Source organism: Xiphias gladius, chromosome 10 (genome assembly GCF_016859285.1).
Source record: "Xiphias gladius isolate SHS-SW01 ecotype Sanya breed wild chromosome 10, ASM1685928v1, whole genome shotgun sequence".
Taxonomy (NCBI): Eukaryota; Metazoa; Chordata; class Actinopteri; order Istiophoriformes; family Xiphiidae; genus Xiphias; species Xiphias gladius.
The window spans coordinates 20,620,658-20,639,797 of NC_053409.1; the positions used below are offsets into that span (position 1 = coordinate 20,620,658).

At 40.9% G+C, this 19,140-nt stretch overlaps 1 protein-coding gene across 8 annotated transcripts in view; it reads left to right on the plus strand.

The window, feature by feature from the left end:
- Nucleotides 1–19,140, plus strand: part of syne1b (spectrin repeat containing, nuclear envelope 1b) — an 86,948-nt gene that overhangs the window by 60,058 nt on the left and 7,750 nt on the right. For 4 of the 8 annotated variants that reach the window (XM_040136949.1, XM_040136950.1, XM_040136951.1 and 1 more), the window contains 41 exons: nucleotides 229–360; nucleotides 667–767; nucleotides 873–1,026; nucleotides 1,143–1,271; nucleotides 1,389–1,544; nucleotides 1,915–2,124; nucleotides 2,421–2,522; nucleotides 2,652–2,771; nucleotides 3,169–3,369; nucleotides 3,547–3,720; nucleotides 4,140–4,271; nucleotides 4,670–4,866; nucleotides 5,096–5,228; nucleotides 6,522–6,704; nucleotides 6,906–7,055; nucleotides 7,425–7,601; nucleotides 7,696–7,851; nucleotides 7,962–8,117; nucleotides 8,222–8,392; nucleotides 8,605–8,738; nucleotides 8,893–9,097; nucleotides 9,390–9,572; nucleotides 9,685–9,831; nucleotides 9,934–10,088; nucleotides 10,368–10,515; nucleotides 10,610–10,704; nucleotides 10,940–11,183; nucleotides 11,543–11,737; nucleotides 12,040–12,165; nucleotides 12,409–12,564; nucleotides 13,442–13,600; nucleotides 14,053–14,219; nucleotides 14,374–14,536; nucleotides 15,113–15,300; nucleotides 15,422–15,572; nucleotides 15,714–15,896; nucleotides 16,065–16,202; nucleotides 16,766–16,957; nucleotides 17,126–17,453; nucleotides 17,928–17,996; nucleotides 18,852–18,979. In XM_040136949.1, the coding sequence (XP_039992883.1) occupies nucleotides 229–360; nucleotides 667–767; nucleotides 873–1,026; nucleotides 1,143–1,271; nucleotides 1,389–1,544; nucleotides 1,915–2,124; nucleotides 2,421–2,522; nucleotides 2,652–2,771; nucleotides 3,169–3,369; nucleotides 3,547–3,720; nucleotides 4,140–4,271; nucleotides 4,670–4,866; nucleotides 5,096–5,228; nucleotides 6,522–6,704; nucleotides 6,906–7,055; nucleotides 7,425–7,601; nucleotides 7,696–7,851; nucleotides 7,962–8,117; nucleotides 8,222–8,392; nucleotides 8,605–8,738; nucleotides 8,893–9,097; nucleotides 9,390–9,572; nucleotides 9,685–9,831; nucleotides 9,934–10,088; nucleotides 10,368–10,515; nucleotides 10,610–10,704; nucleotides 10,940–11,183; nucleotides 11,543–11,737; nucleotides 12,040–12,165; nucleotides 12,409–12,564; nucleotides 13,442–13,600; nucleotides 14,053–14,219; nucleotides 14,374–14,536; nucleotides 15,113–15,300; nucleotides 15,422–15,572; nucleotides 15,714–15,896; nucleotides 16,065–16,202; nucleotides 16,766–16,957; nucleotides 17,126–17,453; nucleotides 17,928–17,996; nucleotides 18,852–18,979 (6,588 nt within the window). The remainder of the gene's footprint in view (nucleotides 1–228; nucleotides 361–666; nucleotides 768–872; nucleotides 1,027–1,142; nucleotides 1,272–1,388; nucleotides 1,545–1,914; nucleotides 2,125–2,420; nucleotides 2,523–2,651; nucleotides 2,772–3,168; nucleotides 3,370–3,546; nucleotides 3,721–4,139; nucleotides 4,272–4,669; nucleotides 4,867–5,095; nucleotides 5,229–6,521; nucleotides 6,705–6,905; nucleotides 7,056–7,424; nucleotides 7,602–7,695; nucleotides 7,852–7,961; nucleotides 8,118–8,221; nucleotides 8,393–8,604; nucleotides 8,739–8,892; nucleotides 9,098–9,389; nucleotides 9,573–9,684; nucleotides 9,832–9,933; nucleotides 10,089–10,367; nucleotides 10,516–10,609; nucleotides 10,705–10,939; nucleotides 11,184–11,542; nucleotides 11,738–12,039; nucleotides 12,166–12,408; nucleotides 12,565–13,441; nucleotides 13,601–14,052; nucleotides 14,220–14,373; nucleotides 14,537–15,112; nucleotides 15,301–15,421; nucleotides 15,573–15,713; nucleotides 15,897–16,064; nucleotides 16,203–16,765; nucleotides 16,958–17,125; nucleotides 17,454–17,927; nucleotides 17,997–18,851; nucleotides 18,980–19,140) is intronic. The other 4 variants (XM_040136952.1, XM_040136944.1, XM_040136945.1 and 1 more) reach the window with 3 other exon arrangements.

Consider the following 19,140-nt stretch of genomic DNA (forward strand, 5'->3'; position numbering starts at 1 on the left):
TTAAAACATTACAATACCTTAGGTAGATTTAATTCAGTCCCTTTGTTATCTACCAGGTCATCAAAGAGAATATTGATTGTTTATCCTAGAGCTCCCAGGTGGCATCTCTTTGCTTTAGCACTTTTATACACCCACTGATAAATTTGGTTCATTTGATGGTCCTGCGTCCTTGCTAATGTGCGTTGCTTAAATTATTCTTGTTTTGCAACATATTGTCTGGTCCTGAAGGGCTCTCTGCAGGAGCAGGAGGACAGTGAGTCAGACTCCAGTCTCTCACAGAGTCCCAGTGTGCAGGACTGGCTGGCCCAGGCCCGGACCACACGAACCCAACAACACCAGGACAGTCTTCAGAGACAGAGGGTACATTTTCGTATTTTTTTTAAATCTTTTATCAGCACTTACTCAGTATTGCAATACAGAAACTGAAATATCCTTTCTAGAACATTTTGTTGTTAGATATTTTTTAGTTGTGCCTATTAGCACACACTTGCTTTGGGAAGTCGTACCTATCTTTGAACAATAAAATAACAATACTATTTTTGTTATATAAAATAAAAATACCATCATACCATACTACCACCACAACAGTGATTCAGAAGCTGTTTTATGAAATGCTAAGCATAGTCCAATCTACCACTGTTGTCGTAATGCATGTTTGCTCTTTAGGAACTGGAGGAGCAACTTGCAGAGCAGAAAAAGCTGCTTCAGTCAGTTGCTACCAGAGGAGAGGAGATTCTCATCCAGCAGGCCTCACCCAGCAGTGCCAGGTAATTTACGTCCCTATATGCCACAGTATAACACTGAATGGTGAAATACCCATGTAAAAAGTCTCAATGGAACATTAATACATTCATGTTTCTGTCACCGTGCAGTACAACAGAGCCATTTTCTCCGGCAGCTTTGGTTGAGAGGGAAGCTCAGGCTGCAGGAGAACAGATGAGGCAGAGATGGGAGAGCCTGAGATTAGAGCTGAAAACTAAACTGCAGCTCCTACAGAAAACTCTGGAGCAAGACCACAAGCAGCTTGTACGAATCCTGTGGTGGTATTATTGTTAGCAGAAGTAGTAGTAGAGGCAGAGTACACTCTCATCGCTGTTGTTGTTCTGTATAAAGCTAGAGACTGTTGTGTGCTTTTTTTGCAGGTTTATTCCAGAGCCTCTCGTGTCACCACAGCTGGGTCATTGTTTAAAGGAGAAACAAAAGCTGACAAATCCTCCCTGAAGACTCTCTATGATAGCTTCAGACAGACAATAGAAGAAATGACCACTCAGGTTTTACTATTTCTATAACAATATTTAACATTGCCCCACATTACGTTGCAAGATTAAAATATATGTTCAACCAGCTGTGTCAATCAAAATTTTCCACACTCATGTGTGTGTACATAGCCCGGTGGTGGTGATACACAGATGGCGCAGATGGAACAGCAGCTCTACACAGCTGTGTCATCCACTTCCTCCTGGCTGGATGGTGTGGAGAACAACGTCTTCTCTGGCTCAGTGCTGCTGGCTGAAAACGCAGAGACCCAGCTACAAAAGCAGGAGGTACAATCAGGCTTCAGACCCAGAGAGTTCCGTTAATTGTGTAGCTTCGTTCACAAGGCTTAAATTAACAAATCATATGAGCCTGGTAAATTTTCAACTGACATTTAAATAAAAAAAAATATAAAAAAAATAAAAATCTCTTCAACAAGATGATCAATGCATACGATATGTTGCTGAAGTTAAAAATTTAGGATTTTTGATGTCTAATATAAGTAAATGAAAAAAGAAATATGTGTTCATTATTGGAATTTGAAACTGACAAACAGTCAAAGTTGCGGTTTATCTACACAACAGATGTGATTTTGCAATTGTGAATTATTTTTAGAGTAAAACTGGCTGAACTGATTTTTGTTTCTGATCTCCTCTGCAGACATTAGAGAACGATGTGAAGCATGTGACTGAGGAGGTGAAGCTCAGCCAGTCTCTGCTAGCTGGGTCTTCAGGTTTGAGACATGAAGACCGGGCTCTGCTAGAGGACAACCTTGAGTGCCTGAAAGAGAGATTAGGGGCCCTGGGCTGTGCTCTGGGACAACGCTGTGACCACATGAGGACCAGAGCACATGAACTCACAGCCTACCAGGTTTTTTATACTTCCCAGTTGCTTTTTAATGGCATTTCTTGTTATATTTATTGATGAATGTCCAGCATAATACCTAAATAATAACTTATAGATTTACAGAACTAAGTGATTTTTTTTCTTTATCATCTCAAGTAAAGTTTTTTCTTATTCAACCTATAACACCTGCTGTCTCAAAGAAAAAGAAACACCAACAGAAAACTATAAATGAAAACGTCTGTATACCCATATATTTTATCTTAGTGTGGATCCTATACATTCATGTAAATGCACCATAAATTGTCTTCTGTCTACTATAGACTGAGTTACAGCTTCTCCAAACTGCTTTAATTGAGACCAAGTGCCAGATCCTGCAGGCCTTAGCTGGAGCCATGGACAGACCAGCCTCAAAGCAGCTGGAGGTAATGCAAGCTTTGGCATTGACAAGCATGCACACACTTCAACTTGTCTCTTCTCATGGCTTACAGAGATCAGGAATTATTACTGTCATTCATATAATGTCATTCATTCATGTCATTCATATCTCGTAGGTCATTGGCAGTGCAGAGGAGAACCTGAAAGACTTTGAACAGAGAATCACAGAGCTCAAAACCAGAGGAGCAGCACTACAAGCAGATCAGATATCAACAAACAAATTACTGAAACTCCAGGTAATGTACATCACTGACAGCTGTCACTGAAAGTTGCTCAGTAAAACCTGCTCCATAGGTGTTTTATCTTCATTTTATATTTCTTTTTTTAAAAGAAATATATATATATTTTTTTTTTTAGTAAAGTGAACTTTTGAAAAACTTTAATCTAGCAGAACAAAGTATACATGATGCTAGGTCAAGTTTTAGCTGTACCATGTTGACATTGGTATGTTTCACATATGTTTACATTATGTTACAATTATTGAGGACTTAACAGTAATGATGATAAGTATTAGAAGTGTGAAATGAACAAGAAGTTGATTGAATCATTTTAGCAAAAAGTATTAAAATTTAAAAAAAAAAAAAAAAAAAAAAAATATATATATATATATATATACTTTGTGTGTGTTTTCAGGATTCTTATGAGGAGCTGGTGATGACAGTGGGTTCCCGGCGCAGTGGGCTGAACCAGAACATGGCTCTGAAGGAGCAGTATGAGCGTGCTCTCCAGGACCTGACTGACCTGGTGGACACAGCTAAAGATAAGATGGCTGCTGATCACAGGATCATGGCCAGCTCTGTGGAGGAAGTCCAGAATCACCTGGACAAACATAAGGTTTGGTCAATTTGTAGCTCTGCTAAGTTAGTAGGTTTAACGAATGGTTATCATCAGCACTGTCAAACTTTGAACCTAAGGCTAGCAATACTGGAGACAAACTTCTAAGTGAAAAACAGAACTGGTCATTGGTGGTTATTTTTGTTTGTTTTTTTTCTGTCTGATTGTGTTTTCTAGGAGTTCTTTCAGGGTCTGGAATCACATATGATTCTAACAGAAACGTACTTCAGGAAAATCAGTGGCCTGATGCTTCCCAAAGAGAGCCAAGCCTTGGAGGAGACACTGGCTGAGGCTCAGAGCGTCCTCAAAGAGGCACACAGTAAAGGAGTTGAGCTCGAGTGTATCCTGGAGGTGAGAGAGAGAACACAATTTATGTTAACCGTTGTTTTTCTTTTCAAAGAATGTTGACATAGTCATAGTGTGCAGCACATTATTAAGGTACAACGTACAAACAATAAAGGTTAAGAAAATACATTATAGGTGCATATAGGTTTTACAGTGGAACAGTAATACCATGTTTTTTCCATATTTTATCTGTTTTATTACTGGAGAGAAAAGCATTTTAATGGTTTAGAGGTCATTAGTTGCCACTAGTAGAGGAGACACAAACATTCACTGTTCAAACAAAAAAAGTAAAATGCATAATAACAAATATTGGTTAAAGAAAATATTTTTTTGTCATGCAATATCAATCGTTTGTAGTGGTCTACATCTAATGTTTAATTGTCAGCTTTTTCAATTTCAAATGTTCTATTCTTTTTTTTAATCAGACTTGGTGCCGCTTGGCGCAGGATTACCAGAGTCTGAACCGACAGTTGGAGGCAGTTGAAGGAAGCATCCCCTCTGCTGGCCTGGTAGAGGAGACGGAAGAAAGACTCATGGACAGAATCTCATTGTATCAGGTACAAAGTGGCATCAGTTCAGATTTTAGGATATGGAAAAATAATCTTACGATGAAGTCAGTAAAGTGGGAATAACAGTAAAAAAATTTTCTGGTGGGATTTCATCTGTGGCCAACAGGTTGCTTTATATTCACTTACACATTAATCTCTGACATCTGTCCACTATAACTAGCTTTTGATAGACTCTGAGCAACTCTATATTCAGTCAGATGAAATTGAAGCACCTTCATTACAGGCAGAATGGCTGTCTTTGTTGGAGGCTACAACTGCAGCCATACTACAGAGAGCACTACTTATTCACTTTCTTCACCCAGACCTTCTCGGCTTGTGTCGCTCCAGTTACAAGCCCACTTCTCTAAGATTTCCTTGTGGGTCATCCTCTTCCATTCTCTATAAAGGGTCTGAAGGGGAGACTGACAGAGCACCAGCACAAGCTCTACCAGCTGCTGGATGAGGGCAAACATCTCTTGCTGTCAGTGTGCTGTCCCTCACTGGAGAATCAACTCGCACTGCTGGGGGAACACTGGCTCAACAATACTGCCAAGGTCAACAAGGAACTACAGCGCCTGGAGGCCATCTTAAAACACTGGACCAGGTCAGAAACACATCAGAATAAGATGTGATTTTCGGCATCAAATACACATGACAATGCTTTTCAGATGCCCTAGAAAGTTTCAAGGACAGAAAGCTGCGCAAAGGATGTTAATTGAACAGACCCTTGAACCTGAGAGCCTTTACCTGCACCAATGAAATGTACAGGTGATTTCTGAAATCAGTATAATATCATGGCATCGTTCTATGTTTAAATTGTGATTTTCTTTAAGGTATCAGAGGGAGTGTGCTGAGCTTAGTGAGTGGCTGCAGTCTGCTCTGGAGCGACTGGAGTTTTGGAACACGCAGGCGGTGTTAGTCCCGCAGGAGCTGGAAACTGTCCGAGACCATCTCTCTGCTTTCCTTGTGAGGCTGCAGGCAATGTTCTTTTTCTGATATGTGTTTTTTCTTCTATTGATCCAGAGATTTTGGCTCCGTTCCAGCAACAGTATTGATGGAATATTTTAGATTCACGTATATTGAACTGTTGGAGCTGCCCACAACTAAGACCTCTAAGGCTGAACACCAAGCGGTGCCACTTTTGTTAAGATACATATTTGTGAGGAAGTTTCTAGGTTATTTTCTATACACCCAGTGTGTATGTAAATGTTACATAATGTAGTCATAGTTTATTAATCCCTATGGGGACTTTAGACCACTGCATCTGTCCCATCCTAACTATTGAGGAAGAGTACAGCTGCAATGCACTAAGTCCAGTCCAGTATTCTTAATACCTAACATGTATGTCTTTGGAGTGGGGGGAAACTGAACCAGAAGAAACTTGAACATGAGAACATATGCAGACCCCTAACAAAAAGGTATGAGGTAACAGTGCTCACCACTGAGACACCATACAGGACATGGATTCATATATATGAATAAAACATGCATCCATGCACCAACCTTAATTTAAATGCATTATCTATGAAAGGTGCTCTTTGGAGCTCCTTTGTAAACAAAACAAAATGTGAGTTTACATTCAGTGTTTTTTAACATGACACACTGTATCCTTGAGGTCTAACAAGCCTGTCAAATGCCTTTCCTCCCTCATAAAACATTTGTAAAGATAATTTTTTACATTTTGAAACCTGCATTATTTATATCCATGTTTACTTGTTAGCAGCCTTCTTCTTCACTGTCTTTGTTGGCGCATTGCTGTGTATCTTGGCTCGTTACCCGCACTGGATCAGTAGAATTATGTGAAACCATTGGCAGGAATTCGTATCGTTTCACCTGCGCACTTGTGCCTTGTGCATACGACCAAATAAAATGGGGACCCACTTATAAAAACATTGCTCAATCGCACTACAAGTGGATAAAAACTCCACAGTGTAAAAACTCTGTTGCTACAACATATAAAATTTACATATATATACTATGCGTTTTTCACATTTTTATATGTTTAGGGGATAAGAGAAAAATTACTTTAGTAATAACAGCATTTTAAAAGGGTTATTAATAGTGATTGTTGTTGTTCCTGTAATAGTAATAGCGTTAGTAGTAATTATGGATGTAGTAGCAGAAGTAATCCTGCTGTATCATCTGCAGTAGTTGTGTTACTTGTAGGTACTGTATGTAGTATCAGCATACTGTAAAATACTTTAACACTATAGTTTTGATCGCCTACCAGTTGATCATTCCTGTCATTGTCTGTCTCAGGAGTTTTCAAAAGAAGTTGAGGGCAAGTCCAGCCTGAAGACCTCAGTGGTAACTGAGGGAAACCAGCTGCTGCGACTGAAGAAAGTGGACACAGTGGTGCTGCGGTCTGACCTGGCACGCATCGACGCACAGTGGACTGAGCTGCTCACACGCATCCCAGTGGTCCAGGAGAAGCTGCATCAGGTATCCTCACATGCAGCCAGACTGAACAGGCTTAGCTGCCCCAGGGCAAATAGGATTACTCTTTTCTGCTGCTTCACTCGTATACACATTTTTCAATCAAGGTTGACTTCAAACTGGAAGCACGCTGGAAAAAGGCGCATATTGCATATTAAACATATGGATGTTTAATATGCAAGACCAATGGATTGAATTTCTCCTCAGATCCAGATGGAGAAGTTGGCCTCCCGTCACGCCATTTCTGAGCTGTTTAACTGGATATCCTTGATGGAGAATGTCATTGAGGAAGATGAAGAAAACCTCAAGAGTGCTGTGGGGTCAAATGTGATTCAAGACTACCTGCAAAAGTACAAGGTGGTCAACTCACCATATAGATTTTTTAGATTCAATTCACTTTTGACTTTGTTTACAAAGCATATGATGTGAACTTTAGACGCCAATGTATGGCAGCTACATATATTTTAAGTATTTCATTTTCTTCAAGGATGTGAAAGGGTAATTTAAATTTTTTAGGGTTTGCAGTATTTTTCTAGCTCTAAATCAAACTATTTATGAGTTAATTGATAAATGGAAAATTTAGATTTTTAAACATGTTCTTGATTGCATTTTTGAGTATCTCTTTTATGTAATTTTTTCGACCTGGCAATAATGGTACCCCTTGATTCAAATTATGAATCTGTAACTCATTTTGATTGTGACTCTACTGTTGTGTCCTCACTTTAGGGCTTCAGAGTAGATTTAAGCTGCAAGCAGCTGACTGTGGACTTTGTCAACCAGTCAGTGCTGCAGATCAGTGGTCAGGATGTGGAGAGCAAGCGCAGTGATAAGACAGACTTTGCTGAGCGCCTGGGAGCCATGAATCGTCGCTGGCAGATCCTACAAGGCCGAATCAATGAGAGGGTGAGGCCACAGGCAATGATACTGTTGATGAAAGAATATTAGCCATTGTCATAAGTGCAAAATCAAATATAAAATATGCATAAAATACCTGCAGATCCAGTTCCTGGAGAGCCTTTTGGAGATGTGGCTGGAGTATGAGAGCAGCATTCAGGCCCTGAAGTCCTGGATGGCATCTCAAGAAGAACGGCTAAAGAGGAAACATCGGATAGAGGATTTGACATCTGTGCAGAATGCTCTCAAAGACTGCCAGGTAGGCTTCATTTACTGTGCCAACACTGGTCTACTAAAAGATGTTGTTCCTCGACATGGACAACTTTTTGAGTCCATGATTTTTATCAAATGCAAACTATTAACTTTTAGGAAATGGAAGAGTTGTTGAGGGAAAAAGAGAAAGAACTAGAGAGGGTGGAGGAGCAGGGTTGTGCCCTTGTCCAGAACAAGACCGATGAGGCCTGTGCTATCGTCATGGAAACACTCCAGTGTGTCAATCACACCTGGGCTAACCTGGACCACTTGGTAAGCTCCCCTGTTCTCTTTTCACTCTGTTTTTAATGTGGTACTTTGGTTACACCCATTTATTCTGGTCTATTCCACTTTTCACTGTTTTATCTCATTACCAGATAGGACAACTAAAGATCAGCCTGAAGTCAGTGCTGGATCAGTGGAGTCTGTACAAGCATGCTTCAGAAGAAATCAATGGCTACCTGATGGAGGGAAGGTACTCCGTGTCGCGTTTTCGCCTCCTCAGGGGCTCCCTGGAGGCTGTTCAGCTGCAAGTGCACAGCCTGCAGGTATGTTAGGATGAAGAGGTATTTGATTTTGCTGTAAAAGAACTATGTCAGCTGGCGGTAGTCTAGACAAATTTGTATTAATTGCATTATTGCATTAGGATATGTTTCTGATTCTTGTTGTGGTGAAGTTGAAATTGATCTTTTGAATCGGTAGAACCTTTCTAAATTCGATGCTGGTGAATTAATCCCTGTGTTGTGTGTTACCTGTAAAGGACTTGCAAGAGGATCTGGAGAAACAGGAGAGCAGCCTCAGAAAGTTTGGTGCTGTGACCCACCAACTGCTGAAGGAGTGTCACCCTTCAGTGTCAGACTCCCTAAACAATGGCCTTAAGGATGTCAATGCAAGGTGACCTTACTTTAACTTTAACATGTATTTTTTATTAATATTTGTTCTATTCCAGTAAAATCAGGACATCCGTTCTGACATCACTGATTCAGATGCAGCCAGATGTTTAACCACCTACATTTACACATACATCCTTGTAATTTTTTGCACTCAGATGGACTGGCCTACGTGAGGAGATTGCAGAGCGCCTAAGAAGCAGCAAAGCTCTGCTTCAACTATGGCAGCGCTACAAGGAGCTTCATGAGCAGAGCTGCAGCAGCATCCAGCTGCAGGAGGAAAAGGCAGACCAGCTTCTCAAGGCCACCTGCAGCAAGGACGTTGCTGACGAGGAAGTGTCCGAGTGGATCCAAGAATGCAGCGTGAGTGAGACCGTGGCTGTGCCATTGTTGAATTGTTTTCAATCTGAGCAACCATTTTAGTGCTGAGTGTTTGAGTGTGTGTTCTATGGCCTTATCGTGAAAGACAATATGCCACCTCTAAGGATATCGCCATGTTTCTTTGTTGTTGCAAGATGGAAAGCAGTGTTTGTGAATCGGTTTTTGGTTAGATTTTCCAAGTGGAAATTGATTGTGTAAAATTGTGGAATTTAGTTTGGCATGGAAAAACTTTAAATCTGACAAGGCTCTGAATTTTATGCATGCTTTGTCTCAGGAGCTGCTCCGGTCCCAAGCTCCTGTGCAGGCCTCCCTGCAAGTTCTCCAAGAACTGGGAGATCAGCTGAAACAGCAGGTGGACACGTCAGCAGCATCTAACATCCAGTCAGATCACCTCTCTCTAACCCAGCGACTTGCTGCTGTGGAACAGGCCCTTAACAGACAGCTCACCACCCTGCAGGTAAAAGTAAAGGATTAATGACGAATATAGTGGTCCATCTAAATAGTCAGTCAACCAGTCTTAGTCGTGAATTTCAACCTTGTGTGTTGCTGACATCTCTCTCCCACAACAGACCGGAGTTCAAGATTATGAAACCTTTAATGATCAGTTGGATTCATTGGGGTCCTGGATAGTTGAAGCTGAGGAGGCTCTGAAAGTGCAAGATCCCAACGGCTCCACGGACCTGACGATCATCCAGGACCGCATGGAGGAGCTCAAGGTTTTTTTTGTTGTTCTCTTCTTGTCAGTTAATTGAACGAATCAACTCCATTGATTGTCCCGAAATTGATAAATTTCACATTTTTCTCTTGTCCTTGTACAGAGGCTCATGCTGAAATTCAGCAGTATGGCCCCTGAATTGGAGCGTCTCAATGAGCTCGGTTACCGGCTCCCTCTCAGCGATTTAGAGATCAAACGCATGCAGAACCTCAACAGGAGCTGGTCAACAGCCTCAGCACAGACCACAGAGAGATTCAGGTATGACCTACAAAAGATTCATGTTTGCAAATTATAAAGGTTCATAGAAAAAGTTGCAAGCCTTTTCTGAAGGTGGTTGTTTTTAAGATTCTGTGTATCCATTTCAGTAATAAATTTGGACCTTTAAATACAGTTACAAGGCACTATACAGAATTTAAAACAAAATAATGTACTCCACAGATGTAGAATAAAAGTTGATGTTTCATGTGACTAGAATGTTGAACTGGGTGAGCATCAAAGTGGCTTCATTAAATTTGCTCACTTGCTGTTTCTTTGCAGCAAACTTCAGTCCTTCCTGTTGCAGCAGCAGACCTTCCTTGAGAAGTGTGAAACTTGGATGGAGTTCTTGGTCCAAACTGAAGAGAATCTGGCTGTGGAAATTTCTGGGAACTACCAGAGTTTAATGGAGCAGCAAAAAGCCCATGAGGTTAGAGAGTCCCTTTTAAAGAAAACGACCCTGAAACAGCTGTCTTATTGATTGCGATTTTCCATTTATTAAGCATAGATTTGTTGTCTTCCAGTTATTCCAAGCTGAGATGTTCAGTCGCCAACAGATCCTCCACTCTATCATCAGTGATGGACAGCGGATGTTAGAGCAGGGTCAGGTGGATGATAGGTAAAGCCCAAATCCATGCTGTGTTTAGTCTATTTGTCATTACTCTGTCTTATCATTTATCATCGAATTCGAAAATGCTTCCTCTAACTTGAAGATTTTTAGACCTGATAAATCCTTTGCTCTTTGTTTACCACAAAAATGCATTACACATTTTACTTATTATTTCTTATTATTTTCTTCTTTTAATTATTATTCTGTTAGTATTATTATGATTATTTATTCCCCCCTCTTACAGAGATGAGTTCAACCTGAAGTTGGCTCTGCTGAGTAACCAGTGGCAGGGCGTAGTGCGCCGTGCTCAACAGAGGCGCGGCATCATTGATGGCCTGATCCGTCAGTGGCAGCGCTACAGAGAAATGGTGGAAAAGCTACGCAAATGGCTGGTGGAGGTCTCCCACCCTGCAGAAGCCCTTCAGGCAGGGACTACAGTGCCTCTGCAACAGGCCCGCTCCATGCTGGATGCTGTCCAGGTACATAATGTAAAGTACAAATCTTAGCTATATCTGGCTGGTACAGCACAGGACAGTCCAACCACTAATCTCTCCAGAAATGGCATATATTCCCTGTGTTGATTGTTTCAGTTTTAGTTCCAGTAGATTTTGTCAGGAATAAGTACATGCAGTGAATCCTGGCAAAGATCATCTTACATCAAGGATAAGCTTTCTTGGAAAGCACTGAGGTACAATAGCTACAGCAGGGACTGACGCAGATTTAGTGCACAGGGGGCTTAAAATATTGATACACTCTCATTGTTCTTGATGTGATAAGCCCTACCCATCTGATACGCCAAAGAATTATTTTATCTGAGTGACTGTGACTGTGACTCTCTCTGGTAAAGCTGAAGGAAAAAGTGCTGCAGCGTCAGCAGGGCAGCTACATCCTGACAGTGGAAGCCGGCAGACAACTGCTCCTGTCGGCTGATAGCCGGGCAGAGATGACTCTGCAGGGAGAGCTTACTGATATCCAAGAGCGATGGAAACATGCCAGCATCTGCCTGGATGAACAGAAGAAAGAGCTTGCCACCCTGCTAAAGGTATACCAGACAAAATGCCAGCAGCTTGTGGAGTATAGGAGATCTTGAAGGGACACTATAAATGTTTACCTGTAGAAACAGTCTGCATTGTAGGTACATGTTTGTATATTTTTCTTTTCTTTTTCCTAATTTCTCATCAAGAGGAACAACCACCAGCTACTTTTGGCTTTAATGAGGCTATTTTAGAGTAGTAAATGAAAGCATAACTTATTTGCTATTACTTTTAGTTATATAAAACAAGTTTTGATTCAGTTGCAACCATTGTTTGCGTCATATGAGTGTATATATTATGTCATACACAGGACTGGGAGAGGTGTGAGAGAGGTATCGGTGGATCACTGGAAAAACTTCGAGCCTTTAAACGGCAGCTCTCCCAGCCTCTTCCTGATCACCACGAGGATCTGCAGGCTGAGCAGATGCGCTGCAAGGTAACAGCCTCTAGGCATTTTTAAGTAATTTCACAAAGTGGGAGAAGTAGGAAACTTTACATACCAGTAGTATAAGGCTAAAACTAAACATTGCTTTGGGGACTTTGACCTATAAAGTTTAGAATCATCTGATTTTGAAATAAATGTAATTGACGTTGTTCAGGTCAGAAGGTGTTGGTAAAAGTTCTGTCTGGAAGATTTACAGATAGATTATTAATAATATTACTCTTTTCTCAATAACAGGACCTGGAGAATACATTTGACGGCTGGACAGGGGACCTTGCCCACCTGACTGTGCTGAGAGAGTCGCTGTCTTGTTACATCAGCGCTGAGGACCTTTCTGTCTTGCAGGAGCGAATTGAGCTGCTGCATCGACAGTGGGATGAAATCTGCCACCAGGTACCATGCACTACAGAGCACCTCTGCATGGATCATTTTTTTGAATATACTGTATGTTTTTGTACTGCTAGTGGTGAATCGTTTACATTCAGTTTAAATGACTTTGCCACCTACATTCTGTATCAAACAGTGACAATGTGGGTGTAACTTGTGTCACTATTTTATACACTTGCCTTTGCAGTTCCTTGAGATACCGGATGGTGGTGGTAGCGTCAAACTAAATTATAAGATAAAGTAAACAGAACATATCTTAACTGTTATACTTCTGGATGGTGCCAGTTAGCCACCATCACATACAGCCGATCACCATATAGATATAAGACCAAATACTAGACTGATGAATGTCAAAAATGCAACTGAATTTTATTAAAAGAGAATGTTCACACATAGATGTGCAATTCATAGTATAACAAGACGACAAAAAAAAAGAGGTCTACTCTTCAGTTTTTTCTCATATTGACTTGCATAGTTTTAAGAAAAAGTTGGAGCCTGTAATTACAGTATGTGCTCTTGCACAGATTAATAAAAACATGGCATTTCAATACAAATTTTTAAAAGGAACTTTAGTGTCTACGTCCGTTGCTTTAGCATGCAAAGTTAACTTGGTTTCTGAAAACCTGAAACATCAGGGTCAGTTTTTTCAGAGTTGCATCCTGTGTGGAGCAGATAAAATATGCACACAGGAAACACACAGAAGCACACAGTCGCTGCTTGATGCAAATGAATCAGTCAGAGCGGAGTCATCTCTGTAGACGTGCTTCCTTTGTAGACTTTTTGACATGAAGTTACTTTTTAGCAATTTAACACGCATTGATTGTTTTTATCCATTTTGCACAGTGATGCACTTAACTTTTTATACGATGGTGTGCTTCTGCAGCTGTCCATGCGCATGCAGCAGGTCAGTGAGAAGCTGAATGAGTGGACTCTGTTCAACGAGAAGTACAAGGAGCTCTGCGAGTGGCTCGCCAACATGGAGAGCAAGGTCTCCCAAAATGGTGACATCAGTATTGAGGAGATGATTGAGAAGCTTCGCAAGGTAAATAGAGATATGCCTGTATGAGAACAAGCACCTCAGTCATATTTAACATCTGACAGAAGTTTTTCTCATTTTTAATATTCACTTACAATAACTGTAACAGAATATGTAATAACTAATTGTACTTTTAAAATCCATTGTCTTACTGTTAGTTTTTTTTTTTAAATGCAGTTTGATTTTTCAGTAATGTGGTGGGGTTTTTTTTTTTTTTAATTTTCTGTATCTTGAATATTACATGCTCATGAATTTTACGTATTCATTGCTCATAAACACATAGCAAACAGACACATTAGTGTCTCCTTAGTTGTGTTTTGGTATTATACAACAAGTAGCTGAAAAACCTATTACACTGCACTGATCTCATTTTGCATTTTAAATCCGTTGCTTTTAAGTAGAGCATTAAAACTCTTAAAATTTTCTTTACGCACCGGTTGTATCACATTGTGTCTCAGGACTACCAGGAGGAGATCACTCTGGCTGAGGAGAACAAGCTACAGCTGCACCAGCTGGGAGAGCGTCTGGCCAGGGCCAGTCACCAGAGCAAAGCTACTGAGATTGAACAAAAACTCAGCAAAGTCAGCGACCGCTGGCAGCACCTCCTGGATCTCATTGGAGCCAGGTGAGGAGACACACACCTGAGTGGCTTAAATGGTCCTGTAATTGTTCCAACAAAGGCAGACTAAGACATAAAAAAACAAAAAACTTGACTGTTTTCATCTCAGAGTATCTTGCATTAAATTATACTGACAGAAATTCATAAATTATGTTAATAGAGTTAAGAAGCTGAGGGAAACTCTGGTGGCCGTGCAGCAGCTGGATAAGAACATGAGCAGCCTGCGCTCCTGGCTGGCCCACATTGAGACCGAGCTGTCTAAGCCCATCGCCTATGACTGTTGCGACTTCCAGGAGATTCAGAGGAAGCTCGATCTGCAGCAGGTAACCTAATATACGGTGCAGTGCTTAAAATACTGTATGTACATGGATTTTATTTTAACAATTCACTGTTATCCTGCAACCTCAAACTATCGGTGAGTCGTAGACCCCAACTGTTCACAAAGAGGTATTAAATTCTACATTTTTCATACGTCTAAGTTTCCTTTTTCCCCTCCTCCGTCTTTTTCTTCAAATAGAGAAAAACTTATTTGCTATATTTGGAACAGCTATTGTTCGAATACAGCAGCAATGAATTAAAGAGGGACATGCAGAGCCGAAGTGTAGTTACTAAAAACTTGAATGGGACAGCTAAATCAAGAAATCTATAACAAATTAATTATATTATTGTCGTTCTTTTAATGGCTCTTAATGAAAATGACACTTTTGACCATATTCATGTATGGAGGGATTTTGCGATTGAATCAACCAATCCAAAGTCATTGTTTTTATTTTATGTTATTATTTCCCCCTGTCTCTCTCTCCCTCCCTGCGGTTCACTGTATTATATTATGTATTGTATTATTATTATTCCACACACTCGTACATTCACAATCTCTGTCTCTCTCTCTTGCTTCTCAGGAACTTCAGCGTGACATAGAGAAACACAGTACAGGAGTTGCATCTGTACTGAATCTATGTGAGGTGCTTCTGCACGACTGTGACGCCTGTGCCACCGATGCAGAGTGCGACTCCATCCAGCAGGCAACTCGCAGCCTTGATCGCCGCTGGAGAAGCATCTGTGCCTTGTCTATGGAGAGGAGACTCAAGTAAGCAGATGATGTTGGTGTTAGATATGTATGGATGGCGGACATATCATTCTTATTAGTCTGTGTAAATATTACACTTACCTAAGTGAACTAACTTTTCACAAATGTTTCCCTCTGTTAGGATTGAGGAGACGTGGCGTTTATGGCAGAAATTCCTAGATGACTTTGCACGGTTTGAGGAGTGGCTGGCCACTTCAGAAAAGACTGCTGCTCTCCCCAACTCGTCCGGTGTGCTGTACACTGTTGCCAAAGAGGAACTTAAGAAATTTGAGGTACAGATATTTAAAAAAATATTCACTGGAAAACTATTTAAAACTTAAACTGTGACAGGTCACAGGACAAATTAATTCATCTTGACCCGGAGGGATGGTTATTGGTGATTACCACATTAATAAAATCCTGTGTTTCCACAGGCCTTCCAGAGGCAAGTCCATGAAAGCCTGACCCAGCTGGAGTTAATCAACAAGCAATATCGCCGCCTGGCCAGAGAAAACCGCACTGACTCTTCCTGTCGTCTGAAGGAGATGGCCCATGATGCCAATCAACGATGGGACAACCTGCAGAAGAGGGTGGCATCCATCCTCCGTAGGCTTAAGGTGCAATAATATATACATGCATTAATACATTATATTTAATTCTATGACTAATCAAGCCGCAGATAAGGCTTTGTTTAGCTTAATAGATACAACGCACATGATATGTATCTTTGCAAACTGTTCAGTGTAGATCATTCTAACAGCAACATCTGTTTTTCAAATGTGAAGCATTTTATTAGTCAGAGGGAGGAGTTTGAGACAGCCAGAGATGGCATCTTGGTGTGGCTGACAGAGATGGACTTGCAGCTGACCAACATCGAACACTTTTCTGAGTGTGACATTCAGGCCAAGATCAAACAGCTCAGGGTAAGTTTGTCACAGTCTTTCAGACCGACATGGTCTGAGCAGTATTTGCAGAGCACACTTGCAGATTACTTTGCCAGATATATTTTTAGATTTATTGTAGCTTTAGCCTAAATTAACATTTTGGCACTTGAGATTATCTTACACACTTGATATTTTTGTTTCAGTGTGCCAAAAAAATCAGTTCTCTTTTGATGAATTTCCAAATTTACAACCACTTCAAGTATTCTTACAATAGAGTGGAAGGCCTAAATTTGATCTTGATATGTATGGAAAATATATGGTAGGATTTTTTGTACTCTACTTATTTAGGCTATAGACCCTTGTCATGTCACACTGTATATTCTGATATTTTATATTGTGAAGTTCAGCTAGAATGACATTGCATTGTTAATATTGCATTAGTCACACTGAATATTAATATTATTAAATTAAATCAGAAAGTTAACATTTGGAAAAGGCTGTTCATTTTGAAATCGAGACTATAAAAGAACTCAGTGTCTAACTTGAAACCCAAAATTAATGAAGACTTGTTTATCTGTGCTCTCCTTCCTCCGGTCCCACAGTCATTCCAGCAGGAGATTTCCCTGACAACAGCCAAGATCGAGCACATCTTCCACCAGGGCGAGGCACTGATAGAGAAGAGTGAGCCTCTGGATGCAGCTGTCATTGAGGAGGAGCTGGAAGAGCTACAACGCTACTGTCAGGAGGTTTTTGGTCGAGTGGAGCGCTACTACAAAAAACTCATTCGTCTTCCTGTAAGATCTGAGAATATGAGAATAAGAAAAGATTTCTTTTTTTTATTAATCTACGAATTCACCATCTATTGTCGGTTGATTCTGGGCCTAAATGTCATCTTTTAAGCACTCAGATTCTCAGTACACACTGTACATGTCATGAAGCTTTCTTGTGTTTTTTTTTTTAAGATTGCTGACGATGATACCGAAGTGTCGTTCTCGGACCGTGAACTGGAGCTGGACGAGCCTGGTGATTTGTCCAGCCTGCCGTGGAGTGAACGTTTGGGGGATGGCTTCCTGTCACCTCTGCCCTCCTCCGGTCGCTCTGCCTCCCTGGCGGCCCAGCTCCGGAACGAGCGCTCGGGCAGGGACACCCCGGCCAGCGTGGACTCCATCCCCCTGGAGTGGGACCACGACTACGACCTGAGCCGCGGGCTGGAGAGCGCCAGCAGGGCCCTGAGAGAGCAGCAGAGCGAGGAAGGAGAGTTCATCCAGCGGCCTGCCTCAGCCTTGTCAGGTTAGTTTCCAAACACAGACAATATTCTGATTTTAAAATTTAAGATTTGTCAGACTTTTAATAAACTTTTGTTATTTGTAACAATGGTAAATCTGTCAAGATACACTTGTAATAGTTGTTTTTCGAGATACAGAAAGCAGAGAATGTTACAGTTAGTAGAAAAAGACATCTTTAACCAAAGTTCAGACCCCCGTGTCATTATGGGTCATTCCAGCTGATTAGTACATAAGCATGACACTGAATGCCAGCTTCCGACATGTTATTCAGTGGCTGAGTCTGAACTCCGACCTATCCAAGTAGCCAAAAAAGTTCTTTACATTTCCTGTGATTGATTACTTATCTTTGTGGTAAACTCCATCCATCTGTTGGTGCATCAAGCAAAGTTAAAAGGTGAGTGCAAAGCTGATTAGTTCATGGAGTCAAACAGTGTACTGCCCACTGCTGAATGTGTGTACTGTACAATGTTTCTTCCAGATGTAGTGATCCCAGAGAGCCCTGAGGCCTATGTTAAACTAACAGAAAAAACACTGAGGTCCTCCACTGGTAGGCAACAGCAGACCCCAGCATGCCACAAGTGTTTGGGGCCAGAAATAACAGTCACACTTTGCGTGATACTACACTTATAGCCTAGCGTTGAACTTTGATTTGTGTTGATTTCCTCCCTTACACACACTTTGGGCACACTCTGTAACCAATGGCAACACTTTCTAACACTGGGGGATAGGGTCAATTCCATTTTTATTTCTTCAATTCAGTGGTTCTGCTCAGCAGAACTGAAATGGAATTCAGCCTAACCCTTCTTTTCTAACTGGCTTTCTTACTTTTATTTGACTTGCAGTGTGCTTTGTATCTAACCTCTTTGGATATTTTTTGATGTGCATTTTGTGTTTCAGACAAGCATGTTATTTTATTGTCACAGTGAACAAGTCTGAACATCATGCTAAAGGCATTGCACAGTTGTATAAAGTCAATTTATCACAGGCTCCGTTCACACAGAGGCACAAAGCCTAAGAAAAATGCTTTTGAATGATGTATTTCAAATTAAGGGTGCGACTCCTGATGCAAGCAGGACAGGAGAGCACTGCCATGAGGATTTTTTTTTTTTTTTTTTTTTTTCGGTCGCAGAGCAGGAAGTGGAAAAAAGTTCAACTTTTTGGAAAATACGGAATCAACCACTTATCAAACACGACGGGCACCGTGAGTGACAAGTGGTCGGGATAACCAATCTGCATTCCTGCTTACTACTTTCAACTCATTTTTTCCTCTCCGCGTCTTGTGTTTCTCTGTCTGAACGGGGTCACACCTCTTCTTGGGTTGTTTAGCATATTTCGTGTAACCATTATGATCGAATATTTAATCATGTTCTGCAAAGGTGACCAGTTGATGCTATGTCAACAGGGGAGGTTGCCTCTACAGACTCACATATTCACCCTCTGGACATCAGCCGTTTCCAACTGCAACAAACGGACAGCGGCCGCAGCCGCACTCCCACAAGCACAGAAGTGGATGCCTCGTACATGGGATACGTATGTGTCGCTCTTCCAGTTATATGAAGACTACAGGCACAATAACCAATCCATAAATAATTCTTCTTTGTCTATTTATATGAAGTTTAACATCCAACACATTGGTATAATGGCCTAAAAAACTAGTTACTTTGTTTTTAAATAATGTCTAGTAATATTAG